We start from the raw sequence: 18,543 nt of genomic DNA, 5'->3' as shown, positions 1-18,543 counted from the left end.
ACTGTAGCATAAGATCAATCTGAAATGTCTATAATCATGAAGTTTGCCAAAGGCTTGGCAATACTGGGGAAAAGTTTGGTAAAAGCTAGTTGTTCTGTATTAAATTTTGAAAACCATGGTGTATATGTAGTTGAAACAACTACCATGTAAAAATAGACATATAACATTTTCTTAGATACATATATTTAGTTACTAGTATTGAAATGGTATGAATGTTGCAAGACAAAAACAACAGTTGATGTAAGTATAGTTTCAAGAGATGACATGCATTTGACAGCCTAGTAGATAAACGTTGTCCTGCTGCCCTCTCTTATATAAAATGTTCCATGATATTTTTCAGAATCTGGCTTCAGGAACACACCATTTTGCAGAAAAAAATGCCACAAGTACCACAAGACTAATATTAAATTTATTTGCGATTAAGATGCATTTTAAAACTCAACAAAACATTCTGTCTACATTCCTATCTTACACGTGAAAATTTGAGTATCCCCCGATTACACAAATGTATGCAAAAACTACAGCATCAGATGGTAGAGAAATCATACTTTTCCATGTGGAAAATAGACTTCATATGTATAATAGTACAGGTCAGAATAGTGTTACCAGAACTATTCTTAAAAGGAAAAGGTTCACACTCTTTCAGAACAGGTTCTTGCTTTCTTCTATTTTGAAGACATTCATTTAGAGGTAAAGAACAAAACTGTGCAAGTTTGACATCCAAACCAAAGGTACTCCTAGCCCTTTTCTAATTAATAGGCCAACTAATTGGCCTGCTAACAGACATTAACATGCACCTTACCACAGCTGATTAAAATAAAAATGTAGACACACAAACTCAGCTGCCATAAACCTTACTTAAGAGATGAAATGGAAGGGCTATGCTTTCTTTTTTAAGGTGGCAGTTAAACAGTTAAGAAAGAATTTCAAGAATGAAGGAGAACTAATTGAAAAGGACATAGAGCTGGTGCCCAATTCTGCTCAGATCCTTTTCTGAACGGAATCAATGAACAAGTAAATATACACACAGCGGACTTACAGCAGAGGCGTACCTTGCCAGCTAACATTGATTTCCTTTGGCTATTAGAAATAACAGCATCCAGGGTGAGGCAGCGCTTGTTGGCAATACAGTATTTATACACCCTGATTCTGAAAAAGTGCTTTGTGTGTGTGTGTGTGTTACTTTACAGTGATGGATAGTGTCAGGGAAAATACGTTTCACTACTATCACAACTTTTTCTATTATTCTTCTGAAAAACACCCAGAAATAATGTTATCTTTTTAATCAGTATGACTAGTAGAGCTAGTGAGACTTTATAACTGTCTCATGTGTCAGGATAAACATTGAACTTGGAAACACTCAGAAAACTGTCAACATTTCACTCCTTCACTTTTCAGAACAAAGCATTTAAACCTTTTTTAAGCCACTATCTATTCCCATTTTCTTAAAAGTAACAAAATGAATCATATTTGAAGCAAGAGAAAAAATCATTTGTAATGGTACTTCATGTAAGATTGCAAAATTACATCTTCCTCCATTGGCTACATTTCACAATCATTCAGAAAATCAGTATATTTCTAGCACTCAGAATTCTCCAACACTGGATACCATCCAAGATCAAATTACAGCTGCTTTATCTACTTTTATATGTAATATCTACTAGGCTTCATCTGGAAACTGTTGAAGATACAGAATTACCTTCTCAACAAGGTGACTGCTAAGGGAGAAAAGCTATATCACTTCAGCATGGAAATTATCATCTTCTCACAAACATTTTCTGATTTTCTGTTTGGGATGCCTTAGGAAGGTTCATTTAAGTACATTTTCTTATTTTTTTTTCTTGAGTTAATAAATTGAGCTGTGGAGGGAAAAAGAATCAGAAGACAAAGCTTCTGTCTCTGATTTTCCACTGTAGACGCCTCTTCTGAAAATAAACAAGCAAACGCAAAAAGTCTGCCAATGATGAACTATCAGTTAGTTTATTTTGCACATAATAAACTCAAAATATATGTGCTGGGATAAATGCCCCTTTTGGGCTAGGCTGCTAATTTCCCTAGATTTCCTGAGGAAAGAAAAAAGGACTCATACATGCCTGGCAGTACCTGACAGAACTTGTTCTTTAGTGATATATTGTACAAATAATTTTAACAAGATGATGGATAATTCAGAAGAAATACTGTCCTTTTAGTGATTCAAAACTATTTGGCTGGACACACTTTTTAGCAAAAGACAAGTTGTCTTATTCTGCAATCCTTGTTTATTTGTTCCTCTTTAATATTTGTTGAACACAGTCATTTTTATTTAACTACACAATAAAATCTGAGTAAGAGACATGTAGTTTCTTTTTCTTCTTTTTTTTTTCTTTTTTTTTTTTTCTGTACAGCACAAGGGTATCAGTCTTTTCTGAAACCTTTTTATGCAATGCATATAAAACCAGCGTTTGTCACATATCTAATGCAGTTTAAAAATGCAACAGCACACTTATCTAGCCTTTCATATTAAACTACTGTATGTGGAGTCCTTCATGGTAGCATTAGTCTTGGCTGTCAGTCTGCAGTGCTACAGAGGTCAGAAGTCATTCACACTTGGAACAGCAGTACCAGAGAGAAACATAGTGCTAGTCCAAGTCTGCAGCATATGCTGTTTAGTAAAACTTATTTTATCTTTTAAATATCTGTCTCATATATTTCCATATGCAAAGCTAAAGCTTTGTTAATAAGAAACATTAGCTACTCAGTACCACCACCACCCCTGGCAAACAGGGCATTTCTGAGCAGGCTCTGCTGCATGCTTTAACATATTAAACATATGCATTGTTCTTAAACTATATATACTTTTAAATATCCACATATCTATAAACCAATTGCAATTAATGCTTAAGATATATATATATAATGTATATATTTAATTAGTCTTTGACAAGTTCTACTTGTTCCGTATTTAGCTTTATTCAAGGTTTTCAGGTTATTTTTAGTTAAATAATAGTGATTCAGCTGATAGATAGACCTTAGATTTTTAAAGTCTTTCAGAGAGGTGTCTCAATAGCAACACTGAAGAAAACTATGCAGTCATGAGATAGGAAGGAATATCCTTGCACAAAAAATTACTCAAAAGGCAAGAAATAGGGGTCTCATGTAAATTGGAAAACAAGGAAAGGAGGTAACAGAGATGTTCCACAGAGATTTATGCTGGGCCACTTGTTCATCAGTATATTAATAAGTGTCTTATATAAAGAGTATGAATAATTAGGCCACCAAATCTACTTATGATATTGAGTTCAAGGTAGAAAAGTGAAGGGCTGACACTAAAGACCTTCCAATACTAAGTAGCTAGGCAATACAAAGGCAGGTGAAATTCATTACACACACACATAAAGACTTAACTTCACAAACATGATGATGATTTCTGAGCTGACCATTACTTCTAATGGCATTATGACAAGCAGTGTTTTGCACTCAGTGCTTACTAGTGGTTTAAAAGTATGGCTGCTGTTAGAAATTACTGGGAAAGGAACAGAGAACAGAGCAGAGATCATCATCATAAACTTTGAAGCATAAAGCACGGTAACAGCTACGAAACACTGAATTCCCACCTCTTGAACCTTGATTCCTCTCTCAAGGTGAATAGAGAGGAAATGGAGAAAGTTTAAAGGAGGACAGAATGAATGATCATAAGTCTAGAATGGCTTTATCACCGCCTGTCCAAGTTAAGGAGGACTCTTCAATCTGGACAAGAGATGGCTGAGGGGAAATATACTAGAGATTTATGAATGGCAGAGAGATGATAAATAGTGACCAACTGCTCTTTCTCTCCTTCAACACAAGAACTAATAAACAGCGATCGAAGATAGCACGGGAAAATTTGAGGGAAAAAAAAAAAAAGAGGAGGCAGGTCTTCCTGAAACGTTCAATTCATATGTAAAATTCCTTCCTGATTGATGTAGCAGATATCAAATGTTTCCATTTGTTGAAGGAAAAGATAGAAAAATTCATATGAGATGGCTGCCAAAGGATTATTAAAAACACATAAACCACTGCAAATAATCTGAGACTAGGAAAGTACTTTGGGGAAGCATCATACATGCTTGCCACGTTCTTATACTGTTCTCTAGGTGTCAACTTTTAGAGGCCACTGTTAGAGGCAAGATATCTTCAGTCAGCCTACGATCTGACGAAGTTCAGCATTTTAATTGTCTCACATTAAAATATATAAATTTGCCCCTCTGCATTTAGGTACACTGATTTTAAAGAATTGATGAGAAAATTATTATTACAAATACTAATATACCTTTCCTTAGGTAAGATATTAGTTCACAATTGCAATCTACAACCTGTGTAATAATGCATAACCAGCACAGAGTGCTGGATAAAACCTCAGCCTATGCAAAAAAGGTAATTCTGGTAAAAAACTTGGTAAAGTCACAACTTTGGACTGCAATGAAATGCATCAGCCAGAGAAGCAGCAGCTGGAATGTGACTGCTTTTCAGTCTTAGTTCCGAACTTCCCTCTGCTCACACTTTGAAAAAAAAATATGTTCAGCATGTTTTCCATAATGATGCTGCACAGACAGGTTCATCCTTACTGTGACTTTCCATCTGAACTCTCATGAACAATCAGCATGCAAAGAGTGAGGATAGCAGCTACGTTAATCAGCCATTTCATTGAATTACATTTGAAACCTTGCTCCCATGTGGCACTTCAAGATGTTCAATTTGCTTCATCCGTTTTGTACAGGATAGTGGCTTTTCAAATTCTATCAGTTATTTGACATGATTAAGGTTTTGCCTGTCTTTACTGAAGATAGTTGTATTTTTTTTCAGCAACAAGAAAAATACCTTGAATAAATTCCCAACCTTCTCCCTTCCAACTAATACATTTAAAAAGTTGAGTCAAATGTGAGTTATGAAAATAAAATCAGAAAGAATTAGATCGTGTTCCCAATTTAAACTTCTAACATGTGACATTAAACAAATAAAGCAATTCTTCTTTCTCACTGGGAGAAAGAAAACTGCCAGAGTTACCTGACCAGGCTTTGCATTCTCACAGACAACTATGTCATACTCTCTGGCGAGCTCTGGAGGGTTGTCATTGACATCCAGGATTCTAACACCAACAGGAACATGGCTCACTAGCCCAGGACTGTCTGCAAAATACATAAAGGGGTATTAAGCTTTTTGAAATATTGAATATTCAGTAACATCCTCAATTTAAACATGATTTCTTAACACAATAACTGGATGAGAACTAAATACAGCTGAAGTAAGATAATAAAAGATACTTTTTGCTGAGCTTCATTAACTGTTTTGAAAAATAATAAAACAATGAGTGGAAAGAGCAGAATGAGTTACTGTTATGTAAAAAAGTTACTTTATATCATAACGTTACTGTTATGTCATATCAATGAAAATTCAAGCAACTCTGAAATTGAAGTGGGAGAAAGCTGTTTGTGTTATTGCACACTGTCACACTCTATGCGAAGAAATGATTAATTAGTTTTTAATTAATATTAAAATGTCATTACAGTATTGAGCAAAATCTAACCTTTTCATTTTCCTATCAGTGAGGCTAGGAAATAAAATACCAAAATAATATGGAAATATAAATGCACTGGTATATATAAAACTTTCCCAAGCTTGATTTAAGCTTTCTCACAAATTATAATGCTGTTACACAACACAGTCAATGAGTCTTGCATTATATGTGAAATCCAGGGTCGGTGACACACTCATTAGAAAATAATGTTTAAATAATGGTGTTAAATAGTATATGATCTGAACTTGTGTTAGAGCTCACCTTCAAAAAGAGCCCACACTTTAAAAGCATAATACATAGACATACTTACTGAAAAATATACTATGTTAAAACAGAAAATATAATTTCTATGTTAAAATGGGGAAAAATACAAGTCTTAATCCATCATTCACTTGTTCTTACTACTAAGCACCAAGACATTTGCATTTATTTAAAAGAATTATATGTGAGAACATTTTATAATTAGCTAAAATATATATTCCAAAGTCTGTGTAAGGAAGGATCAGTCTTTTAGATAATAAATTTAATTCTACTTTCACCAATTAAATTAAACTATCAATGTAAGACAGCAAAGTCAATCTTTCACATACAACAAGATAGAAAAAGAGGGTCTTATGGATTGACATTTTAAAAGTGCTTGTCCCTGTGTAATGGTCTAAACTTCATCCACCATGGTTATTTCTATCTGCATTAATCCACAGTACGTTTCTGTCAAAAAAGGGTCATTTGCAAAATGCCTCAGATTTGTCACGCCTTTGAGGGCTTCTGTTGAGAATTCTGAAAACCATTCATTAGTTTAGACATATTTGGTTTCAAAGCCACCAATAATGTAGCCTCCCACTGAAAAATAGGCGAGAACACTGAAGTTTATTTTGACAAAATGAGAAATTTATTCTTCTCTGTTTTCACCTGGGATAGTAGTCAAAAATCTTGGGGTTTGGAAGTTCTTTTTAGTTTTTTTTTTTTTATATTCTCTTTTTGATTAATATATCTCTGTTCATCTGATGATTTTCATTTACTTTTGGAAATTAGGCACTTATCCCTAGAAAATGGGAATAGAGGTGAGGTCAAAATATTGAACAGAAAAGGAAGACTTAGCTTAGATAATATAGGAATGTCCCTGTAATTCTCAATTAACATCACCATTAGAACTTAGAATACATTCAGAAGACAGTTATGGACTTGCAAATTCCACTTTCTTGCTGTGAATGTTCAGTTTTCCTTGAATGTTGGTATTTTCATTTTTACACCAAAACTATGAATATCTTTATAACGTAAGACTAAAGTAGACTATCTCCATTGTGTTCATGCAAGACTGTGGTCTTTGATCTCTATCTAGAAAACGCTTCTAGTGGAAATCTTTGGGGAATGTTAAAATTTCGTGAATATATGATATGACAGTGAGGAATAATGATATTTGGCTGTTCACTAAACATTTGGTTGAAAGGAACCATCCATCTACCTTTACTCATACTACTGAAGGAAGAAAAGCAACCTTCTCTCGAGCAGACCCTTTGCACTGTGAGTATTAAGAAAACAATGTTTGGTCCTTCTCTGAAGGTAGGTCATAAGACTGTGTAGAACAGCACAAAGCAATAAAGATTGAAGATTTTTTTATTGCTCACTAAAATATAGCTTACAATATCATTTAGATAGCTTGCTCTGTCAATGCTATCAGATAGTCCAATTACAAAAATCCTAATTACAAAAATTCTAATCCTCTAATTACAATTACAGGACATGATATCTTGCAGTAGATGATCTAGAGATAATCTATAACTCAAAGGAATCTTGTTCTTGAGACTGGGAGGCTCTAGCACGTAGTCTGGTCAGTGTGTAAACTAGAAAGTATTGGAAGGACACAAAGAAAAGGAGAGCACACAAAAGCATAGTAAGGGGAGAAAAGGCAGAGATCATAGTGAAGGATTAAGGAAGAATAAACCCATTTGGGAGTGGCTTCATAAGCTACAGTGAAGGCAACACAGATTTTAACACCAGAAAAAGCCAGAAGAAGCTTTTGCCAGATGGCAAAATAATTTGTGACTACTAGGTATTCATAGCATCACTGAAAAATCTTAGTTGAAATGGACCTCTGGAGGTCACTGGTCCAGACCCCCCACTCAAAGCAGGCCCATCCTCAAACCTGTAATTGGGCATAATAATAGGAGAAACAGGACAAGAAAGCAGGAAGAGCACAGGGCAAAAGGTTCCAGAGACAGTGAACTTTCTGTTGGTCTGGAATGTTTGGAATGGAAGCAAAATCAAATGTTTTATTCAACTATGTGGTAAAAGACAGACAACTTCCTTTCTTTTAGTAAAGTATGTCACACCCCTTTCCCCATCCTGAACATCACCCTCTTGTATGCTTGTCACTGCTACACAGTGCAGTGTTAATCCAGTCTGTTAAATTTGCATAATTTTCCCAGAGACTTCATGGAGATTTAGGGAGTTTACCTATATTTTTTTCTGCAGCTGTTTTGCAGTACAAGGAATTCATATTTATCTTACCAATTCAAAAGAATGCAGGGAATTATTAGTATATTTCTGGAAGCAGTTACATTATAGGATCTTTGACCTTTAAAGGCAAATTTCCATACTGACATTCCAAAATGCTAATAAGGGAAGTATTAATACTACTTACCAAAACAGTCTTGAGGTTTGTCAGATTATGTATACTACATCAATACCTATGCAAGATGATAGCACAGTTTATAAAGGGAGAAGAGAATGAGAATGAATTAAGAGGGACCTTACAAGTATATTTTTTCAGGTTGTGTTTTGTTTCGTTTTATTGTAAAGTAAATACAAACACCAGTCTATTGTAGGTGTGCAACTTACCTGCACGCCCCAAAATACTCTGATAACTGGTCCTTTCAGTAGTGTATTTTTGTTAATTAGAAACATTTATTTCAATAGTTTGGCAGATTTCCAGTTTTGAGATAATCAGTGCTGACATATATTTCAGACCTGTGCATTACAAATCAGCCAGATCCATTCTGTATCCTATTAGCATTATGCCTCAAGAGTAGATTTTTTGAAGTGAATGCTCACTGTTTTAAGAAATAACTGAAGCAGAAACATTGTTCTGATTCACCTACATTAGGGCTTGCTGTCTTACGCTTGAGATTTTTCCCAGAATAAGTATTTCTTCTGCCAGAATACTAAATCTGGCGTACGCTTCATTAGGTTAGAAACTGGCTGGGTAGCCGGGCCCAAAGACTCGTGGTGAATGGAGTTAAATCCAGTTGGAGGCTGGTCACTAGTGGAGTCCCCCAGGGCTCAGTACTAGGGCCAGTTCTCTTTAACATCTTTATCGATGATCTGGATGAGGGGATTGAGTGCACCCTCAGTAAGTTTGAACACGACACCAAGTTAGGTGCGTGTATTGATCTGCTCGAGGGAAGGAAGGCTCTGCAGGAGGATCTGGATAGGCTGGAGCGATGGGCTGAGGTCAACTATATGAAGTTCAACAAGGCCAAGTGCCGGGTCCTGCACCTGGGGCACAACAACCCCAAGCAGCGCTACAGGCTGGGAGATGAGTGGCTAGAAAGCTGCCTGGCAGAGAAGGACCTGGGAGTATTGGTTGATAGTCGGCTGAATATGAGCCAGCAGTGTGCTCAGGTGGCCAAGAAGGCCAACAGCATCCTGGCTTGCTTAAGAAACAGTGTGGCCAGCAGGGCTAGGGAAGTGATTGTCCCCTTGTACTCGGCTCTGGTGAGGCCGCACCTCGAGTACTGTGTTCAGTTTTGGGCCCCTCGCTACAAGAAGGACATGGAGGTGCTTGAGAGAGTCCAGAGAAGGGCAACGAAGCTGGTGAGGGGTCTGGAGAACAAGTCTTACGAGGAGTGGCTGAGGGAGCTGGGATTGTTCAGCCTGGAGAAGAGGAGGCTCAGGGGCGACCTTATCGCACTCTATAGGTACCTTAAAGTAGGCTGTAGTGAGATGGGGGCTGGTCTATTCTCCCACTTGCCTGGTGACAGGACTAGGGGGAATGGGCTAAAGTTGCGCCAGGGGAGGTTTAGGTTGGATATTAGGAAGAACTTCTTTACTGAAAGGGTTGTTAGGCATTGGAATGGGCTGCCCAGGGAAGTGGTTGAGTCACCATCCCTGGAGGTCTTTAAAAGACGTTTAGATGTAGAGCTTAGTGATATGGTTTAGTGGAGGACTTGTTACTGTTAGGTCAGAGGTTGGACTAGGTGATCTTGGAGGTCTCTTCCAACCTAGATGATTATGTGATTCTGCGAAATATCTGTAAAGCAAATCAGTTTCATTGAGTATCAGCCCCTCAACCAGCAGGTCGTCTCTGAACTTGCAGAAGCTCTTATCAACAGCCAGTCTGGAAGCTTAATGCATTTCCTCAATTAATTTATGTAGGTGACCATTAAAACCTCCATTTAAGAAGAAAGCTTCTTTTTAATACATCTTCTGCTGTTCCAGACTCCTATTTCATATTAACAAAATTCCCACAGGCTTTATGAAGACAAATTGAACCTGAGAGACATTGAGAATAACAGTCCTGATATCAACAGTCTACTATATTTTGTGTGTTTTTGTTGTTACATTGCTACAGTGTAACACTTGCTATAAAAGCTGAGTGAATAATATAATCCAGAGTAAGCCTGAACTATTTTAACAGGGTGAAGGATTGAAAATGAATAATTTTACAAATTTCATGATCTAGCTGAAAAATATTCACCTAGTTTAGGGTCATAATAAATGGCTATTCTTTAATCAATATTAAATATTGATCTTAATCACTGCTTTTTTTTTTTTTTTTTTCTCTCATTTTTACACCTTTTCAAGACCTTTTGAGGCAAATCAATATTTGGGAAGTTCAGCCATCCATCTTTTCCGGTGCTTTTTCAAGAGAAGTAGAAGGCATACATCTCAATTACCTTATACAGATTAGTTTTGACATATTAGAATACAGACTTAAGAAGGATAAAATATACTAGATAAATAGAAGTGAAATGATAAAAGAGTGCTTTGTATGTAAGTGAGAGTAATATTCAGAAAATATTGGGTTTAGTTTAGAGTGTTGTTACAATAAGGTACATTTTCTGGTAATGAGAAAATTATTCAGAACCTAGTCGTAAGAGTAACATTCTATTCTGCTCTTTTAAGGTAGTGGGTACTTTAAAATACTGTTAACTGAAATTAGCTAGGCAATATTTTATTTTTTGTTATAGCACAATTTGACTTTTCATTGATGAACACAAACCTAAAGGCACTCATCACTTACTTCTCTTGGATCATCCTAGTAATGATAGCAGTAGAAGCAGCAAGAAGAAGAGGATTATTAGTAATAATAGCACTGCAGCAGACAAAACAATTAGCACTCTCAAGTTGGTGACTCCCTCATCCTTAATGCAAGCAAAATTCCACAGCTCATAGACAATACTGGTGCTCACCTCCTGAGTAGACTAGGGCACCGTAAATTGCACTGGCTCTGTGAATGGGTCCATTGGGAAATTCTGGTACTGATTCACAAAACCTGAAGGGGAAAATGTCACGTGATCCCAAAGATGGCCATTTCTTCAGGGACCCATCCTGATAGCTATCATCATCATTGCAAGTATCAGAGCCGAGGGGAGAGGGCGAATAAACTTTGTTAAATGTAGACCCAACTGGAACACCAAGGGAGTTCAGGAAGAGCCATACCCTATGAGCCATACCTTCAGATGAAAACATAGGAATATCGTCATGATACCCTTCTCCAAAGAAACAGAGGAGAAGAAAATTTGTCATGCCTCGAAGCCAATGACAAAACTGAGATAAACAGGGAAATAAGCACTGAACTAGAAGCATTACTTCTTGATCAGGATGGAGAACTAGCTGCCTTTAGACAACTGTTTTTATAAGTTTTGTGTTGGTTTTACTTATTGTGTAGGAATGCCATAGGAGATTTTGCTACAAATGAAATTATAATTTCATGGTCCATTAGTAGGCAACTTGTCAAGGCTGGAAATAAACTGCATCACTGGAAGAGTGTGGATAGGGTACCACTATTGTGTTTAGATCTTGCCATTAAAAAGATAATAGATATTCAATTTGTCACTACTTCATGAATGAAGTAGTTGTAGAACAGACCTTGCTTTTTAAAAAATCAACTTCAATTTTAAAAGTAGGAAATACTTTTGTGGCAGATTCTGTTTCTTGGAAAACATAAAGTAATTCTTATCAATACCAAAACTCTTTCTGTAACTGAACTAGGAGGCAGAATGCAAGTGAAGTAAAAAAATGAAGAACGAGTGTGATTATTTTTCTTGAGGTGTGGGAGATGGGTGCTGGCCTTAAGGGAACACTATAATGTCTGCTTTTGTAATGTATCTATAGAGACAATCACAAATGTAGCAAAACAATACATAAGACAAAATTTTCCTCTGCTGATGTCAAACCAATTGAGTTATTTTCATTATTTATGTGTACTCTGTTGTGTCAGAATAAATAAATAAATAAATTAGTTTTGAAGAAAAATTACAGACCAGAAATCACTCTAAAAAAAATCTGTTTTCAGCATAAGGAAAAATTCACTTCAAGGAAACACTAAGACACAAAGCCAGCAACAAACTCACTAGCGTTAAATCATCCTGCTGTCCACCAGATACAGAAGGTTTAGGAGATTACAGCACTCTAACAGCACTTTGTTCTTATACTACCTTCTGTTAGAACTTGAAAGGGGTTCAATTTATTTTTAATTACTTTTTTTTTTTTTGACACAAAGTACTAAAGATATTCTTGATTATGGGGAAAAGTTTGAAGTGAGAAAATAAAATGTCATCAGTTCTTGCTCTTTTCTAATTCTTTCAATGCTATATGCTAGGAAGATATTACTGCATAGACCTATTTCCTTCAGGCAATGCATATGTTGTTTTCATGTATTTCAAAACAGAAAAAAATTGAATTGTGTATTTTGGGATTTTGATTTTGCTTCTCATAAAATCTTGTTCACTTCTTGTAAAATAAATCAGTGTACCTTTAAGTACATTAACAGGTTTATTCTGTTTATTTTACACCTTCATTCCATCTTCAGTTCTCATTCTCCGTATGACTGTCTTACATAGTGCTATCAGTAACACAGATTTTAATATCCTAACAAAAATTGAGAAACCTTTTTTGCTGTAGTGTACCATTAAACTTCAAAAAAGGACTGGCAAATTCTTAGCTTATCTTGGTGTTCACTGATGGCAATATGAGGTGAAAATATCTCTCTGCACCTGAAGAAAACATCTAACTGTACCTCAGTCTAATAATATATTTATTTTATGCAATTATAGTGCTTTCAATATTCATTCAAGATTTCATTTTTTAATATGTTCCTGCTACAAATTATTTGTCTCTGTGCTTCATGTTTTCCTCTGTATAACATTTCTATGTTATTGTTTCTGTTTCTACCAAAACTGAGGGGAAAAAAAAAAAAAACAGTTTACATTAAAATTAGAACATTGACTTTAATGTTTTTATCATAATTCTTGCAAGGTACTGTTGCAAATTCTTATTCTTGTAAGCTGTCCTGCTTTTTCACATATTTCAATTCTGAACAGGGTTTACAGATCCTCTATGAAAGTATTTCTGAATATTATTTCTTTATGTAGATTTTCTAATACCTGTATTTTTCTGGGATCCTTTCAGTAACAAATCACAGGGCATAGCATGTTGTCCACCAGGACCCCCAGGTCCTTTTCTGAAAAGCTGCTCCCCAGACAGTTAGCCTTCCATATGTACTGATGCATAAGGTTACTCTTCTCCAGGTTCTGGACTCCTTTTATTGAACTTTATAAAGTTCCAGTTCACTCATTTCTCTAGTCTGTTGAGATCTTTCTGGAGGGAAGCACAACCCTATGGAGTATCAGCCATTACCCCAGTTTTGTGTCATTTGTACACTTGCTGAGAGTGCACTCTGTCCCATAAACCAGGTCATTAATGAAGAGATTAAACAGTACTGCATCCAGTATTGGCTCCTGATCAGCACCCTTTGTGCCTGCCATTTCAGACAGTTTTCAATCTACCTCACTGTTCATTTATCTATCCCATAATTCAATGCCTTTTTTCTTATGTGAGCTTCTCAAAGTCTTCCTTAAATTTTAGTAGAGGTATTACTTGTGAATCTCACTTAATAACTTGTTGCTCATTTTACATATAATACAATTACAAAGACTTCTAATTGATGGATTGCACATCATCCCTCAAAATATCTCATCCTTGCTCTGTGTTTTCCTATTTCCATTACTCCACAGAGTTGATCAAAAGCCTTTAACAGAGCCCGGTAAATCGTATCCCCTCCCTTTTTCAAAAACTCCTTTATAAACTCTTTCAAAGAATTCTAACAAGCTAATGAAATGTTAATAATTCTAAGTGAAACTGTATTTTTAAATCCTATTACCAACAACTTTCAATCTTTCCCCACACCCCAAACAGTCTGTAGTTCCTTCAATATAAAACACAGTATTATTTTAATATATTTCTTATTCCCTCATGCCACAAGGAGTTTTCAGGAAGTGCTAGTACTGAAACAATCAAAGGAACAGCGTCAATGGCATGCTCTGGACACCAAAATCCCACTGCTTCCATTCACTGTATGCTGCTGTTGAAGAACAGTGCATGTCAAAGAGAAAAAGGATTGTCCCATTCTCCCCGCAGTGAACACTGTTGTGCTTTAGGCAAACAGAAAAATCACTGATCATTATGTCAACATTATTTCCACAGAGGAAAGTGGTGCAGCTTCCACTGATTTCACAGGGGACATTTGACCAATGCTGAGTACATTTCACACACTGAAACTAACTGTGAAAGCAAACTTTTTAGGAAGGGTTCAGAAACAATATTGGTGAAACATGTAGATATCATTAATTTGAAGCTAGAAATATGATGTTGCTTCTAAATTTCCTTTGTATAAAAGAAGCACATCTACAAGTAGGATAACTAGAAGTATGATCAGCAGAAACAGAATTCTGTCACTAATGTGTGGTGCTAAGTAAAAAGAGGAAAACACTTCAAGAAACTAATTATAACAGAATCACAGAATCATCTAGGTTGGAAGAGACCTCCAAGATCATCTAGTCCAACCTCTGACCTAACAGTAACAAGTCCTCCACTAAACCATATCACTAAGCTCTACATCTAAACATCTTTTAAAGACCTCCAGGGATGGTGACTCAACCACTTCCCTGGACAACCTATTCCAATGCCTAAACTTCCCTAGACAACCTATTCCAATGCCTAAACTTCCCTAGACAACCTATTCCAATGCCTATCGATAACTTTATTTCCACAGAACACCTCTTATTTTTGAAGCAGTACATTCTTTCTGGGCTTTGCAGATTCTGCAGTGTTCCTGGTTAAGCAAATGGTGTCAGAATCATAGAATGGCTTAGGTTGGAAGGGACCACAAAAATCACCCAGTTCCATGGGCAGGGATGCCACCCACCGGATCAGGTTGCCCAGGGCCTTGTCCAGCTTAGTCTTGAATACCTTCAGGGATGGGGCATCCAAAACTTCTCTGGGCTAAAGCTACAAATGCCTTCTTCAACACCAGGTGAATTTGAAGAATACCACTCACACACCTAAAACACATTTTGGTCATAGTGCTCCACCTATTTTTCAGCTTCAGTCTTAGTTCCATGCCTTGTGCATGGACTTGAAAATGAATGCCATAAAAGGCTGTAGCTATGCAATAGACAGTACTTAAGAGTTCTGGCCTTCATGCTGTATGCACAAAATATAGATCCAATTATTGATTCCATAAAGGATTTGGAAGATTATAGCAGTGTTATAAGTTCCAATTTAGTATATATAAGAAAATGGGCAAAGAAGCAGACACAAAGAAAAGCTATCTGCTTTTAGGCTGCTTGTCACCTGTTTGCTGTCTATCTCTTCCTCACTGTTCTCTCTTCCATTTTTCATAAATGAATTGTTATTCAAGTTGATGTCATATATTTACTTATCTTCACAACCCCAACTGTAACAGTAACAAATGCAACATATGGGAAAAAGCAAGACCTGTGTATTCCTGTAGCAAGTAACACCTTGAACGGAGAATTCTAAGCAGGCTGCCTTAGGAAAAAAAAAAAAAAAAAAAAAAAGTATTTCATCCTCATTATTCATACAGTTTTCTTTTAGTTATAAATAAAACCTTTCTCAGCATGGTATGTGAACTACCACTCACTTGACTATATGAAATAACTAGTGCAGAAAGCTACATTTCAGTTTAATGCTATTGAGATTTATTTCTGCAAAATAATCGTACTTAGATGTTTTCCCAAAAAGCCTAGTGACTATGCCTGTTTTTAGTATGTCCCAATGTGGCTTTTAAATTTTAACTAAAACTACCACTTACTATGCACCTACTTATGATTAGGCCTAAATTATATTTAATTTCATGCTGCACTGAAATAACAGATATACAAATATACTGTCAAGCACACTGAGGTGCAGTGGTTACCTTTTACAAAGGGTTAACCATAAAACTCTAGATGTTACTATTTACTATGGAAATTTACTTATTTCAAAATGTAAACTCAGTTGCAACAGCAAGTCCAATAATCAAAAACAATTTGTTGTCCTTATAAAATATGTACATGCTATTAATTCTGTAGTATGTGCTAGCAATGTAATGGCAGAACAGATTATGTTTCAACCTGGAGATGAAACAGATGAAAGCAGAGGGGTCTCACTTATGTCAGTGGCACTTGTTCTAAGTAAAACCTGTAAAGTGTCATCTGACAATGCTGGAATAAATAAATAAATCAAAAGAAATCAAAACAAAACAAAACAAAACTAAACTAAACTAAACTAAAATAAAATAAAAATAAGAACTTCATAGTTTTGATCAAAATCACTTTCCACTGAATGATGGCATCACTAAGAGTACTCAGCAAGACTGGATTTATTGATCCAACATAGGATTTTTCGTTTTTTTCATTTAGTTCATTGATTTTTATTTTTTTAACCTCTAAAACTTCGTGTCAAAGTAAGGACTCTCTAATAGAAAGGTTACCAGAATTCTTCATTTCTTAAAAATTGTCCCTACCTCATATAAATATGTCTGTCTGGGACTACATAGACATTTTTTGACTGTATGAGGGGTTGTCTGAGCCAATGGAAATTCATCAGACTTTGAGGCCTTTTGAATGCATAGGGAAGTATTTATTGTATCTTTACTTGAAAATTTGCCTAGTAAAAAGCCAGACATTCAACTTGTCAATCAGAAACTGCTAGACACCTGACAGATACAAATAAATTAATATTGGCATATTTAACAAAAATTAATCGTAGATAAGAAAGGATGAATTTCTCAAACAGTACTATACAGTGTTGTCTTCTAAGATATATAAAAGTATGATAAACAAATAGGACAAACTGTTCATTTTAGGCCACTGACTGCCTGGAACTGTTCCTGGGTAAAAAGGCATCCTTCTACTACATAAAGAAAAACATGATAAATTTACATAGGTGGAATCACATAGGGTTTTTTTTGTTTTGTTTTGTTTTTTAATACTATGTACCACATACGTTCTTTACCTATCTCAGAAGCAGCCACTGTGATGTTGTACCAAGGTGTTTCCTCTCTGTCAAAGATCTTGGCGGTCTTAATGGTCCCAGTATTAGCATCAATGGTGAAATACCTATCTTCTTCTGTGTTATGATCAATGAAATATCTAAGAAGAAATAAAATAGTAAATACATACGCATTGTAACAAGTATCATCCAAAGTCACTGAAAGCTACATAAGAATCATAGAATATCCTGAGTTGGAAGGGACCCACAAGTTCCAATTCCTACACACAGCACCACCCAAAAAAACAAATACTATGTCTGAGAGCATTGCCCAAATGCTTCTTGAACTCCGTCAGGCTTGGTGCCACAACCACTTCCCTGGGGAGCCAGTTCTAGTGCTTGACCACCAACTAGGTGAAGAACCTTTCCCTAACACCCAGCCTGAACCTCCCCTGTGGCAGCTCCATGCCATTCCCTCGGGTCCTGCCGCTGTCCCCAGAGAGCAGAACTCAGCACCTGCCCCTCGTGAGGAAGCCGCAGGCCACCATGAGGCCTCCCCTCAGTCTGCTCTGCTCTGGGCTGAACAAATCAAGTGATCTCAGCCACCTCTCAGACATCTTCCCCTCTAGACCCTTCACCATCTTATATTGTGGCACCCAAAACTGCACACAGTGCTTGAGGTGAGGCTGTACCAGAGCAGAGCAGAGCAGGACAATCTCGACCAGCTAGCAGTGCTGTGCCTGATGCACCCTAGGACACGGGTTGCCCTTTTGGCTGTCAGGGCACTCTGTTGACTCGCGTTCAACTTCTTGTCAACCAGAACCCACAGATCCCTTTCTTGCAGGGCTGCTCTCCAGGCTCTCATCCCACAGTCTGTATGTATAACCAGAATTGCCCCTTCCCAGGTTCAGAATCTGGCACTTGTTCTTGTTGAACTTCATGTGGCTGGTGATTGCCCATTCCCCCAATTTGTCAAGATCTCTCTGCAAGGATTCTCTGCCCTGAAGGGAGTCAACAGCTCCTCCTAATTTAGTATCATCTACAAACTTATTCAAAACACCTTCAAGTCCTACATCCAAGTCATTTTTGAAAACATCAAAGAGAACTGGCCCTAAAGTGGACACCTGGGGAACTCCACTAGTGATTGGCCACCAGCCTGAAATATTACTTTTGATTTTGTAAAAATCATAGAAATTTTAGAAAAAAAAAAAAGGAAAAAAGAAAAAATCTGTATTATGGAGGCAACCAAAGTAATACTGCCTTTCATTTCTTTCATAATGTTATTTGACGTTTTGATACATAACAAGATTTCCACTTCAAGTCACAAAGATATAAATTGCTAACAGGTGATATTTTAGACAGCAGTACACATTTCTGTCAAAAGTAAGATACTATACACATTTACTCTGACTAAAACTCATAAAATGGAAAGGCAGAAAATAGACAAATATTATTGTTCTGCTTAAGCAGTGTGCTCAGTCCCAGTACCTGTTTTGAAGCATGTCTCTTTGACA

General features: G+C 36.5%; 1 protein-coding gene across 27 annotated transcripts in view; it reads right to left on the bottom strand.

Annotated features, from left to right (window-relative positions):
• Positions 1–18,543, bottom strand: part of CDH18 (cadherin 18) — a 543,479-nt gene that overhangs the window by 20,153 nt on the left and 504,783 nt on the right. For all 27 annotated transcript variants that reach the window (XM_083824886.1, XM_083824887.1, XM_083824897.1 and 24 more), the window contains 2 exons: positions 17,054–17,190; positions 5,023–5,144 (listed from right to left, as the gene is read on the bottom strand). In XM_083824886.1, coding sequence (XP_083681012.1) covers positions 5,023–5,144; positions 17,054–17,190 — 259 coding nt within the window. The remainder of the gene's footprint in view (positions 1–5,022; positions 5,145–17,053; positions 17,191–18,543) is intronic.

The sequence above is a fragment of the Anser anser genome, assembly GCF_964211835.1.
Source record: "Anser anser genome assembly, chromosome: 2".
Lineage (NCBI taxonomy): Eukaryota > Metazoa > Chordata > Aves > Anseriformes > Anatidae > Anser > Anser anser.
Note: the sequence above shows the minus strand (reverse complement) of the source record. Positions and strands in the feature narration are given on the sequence as shown.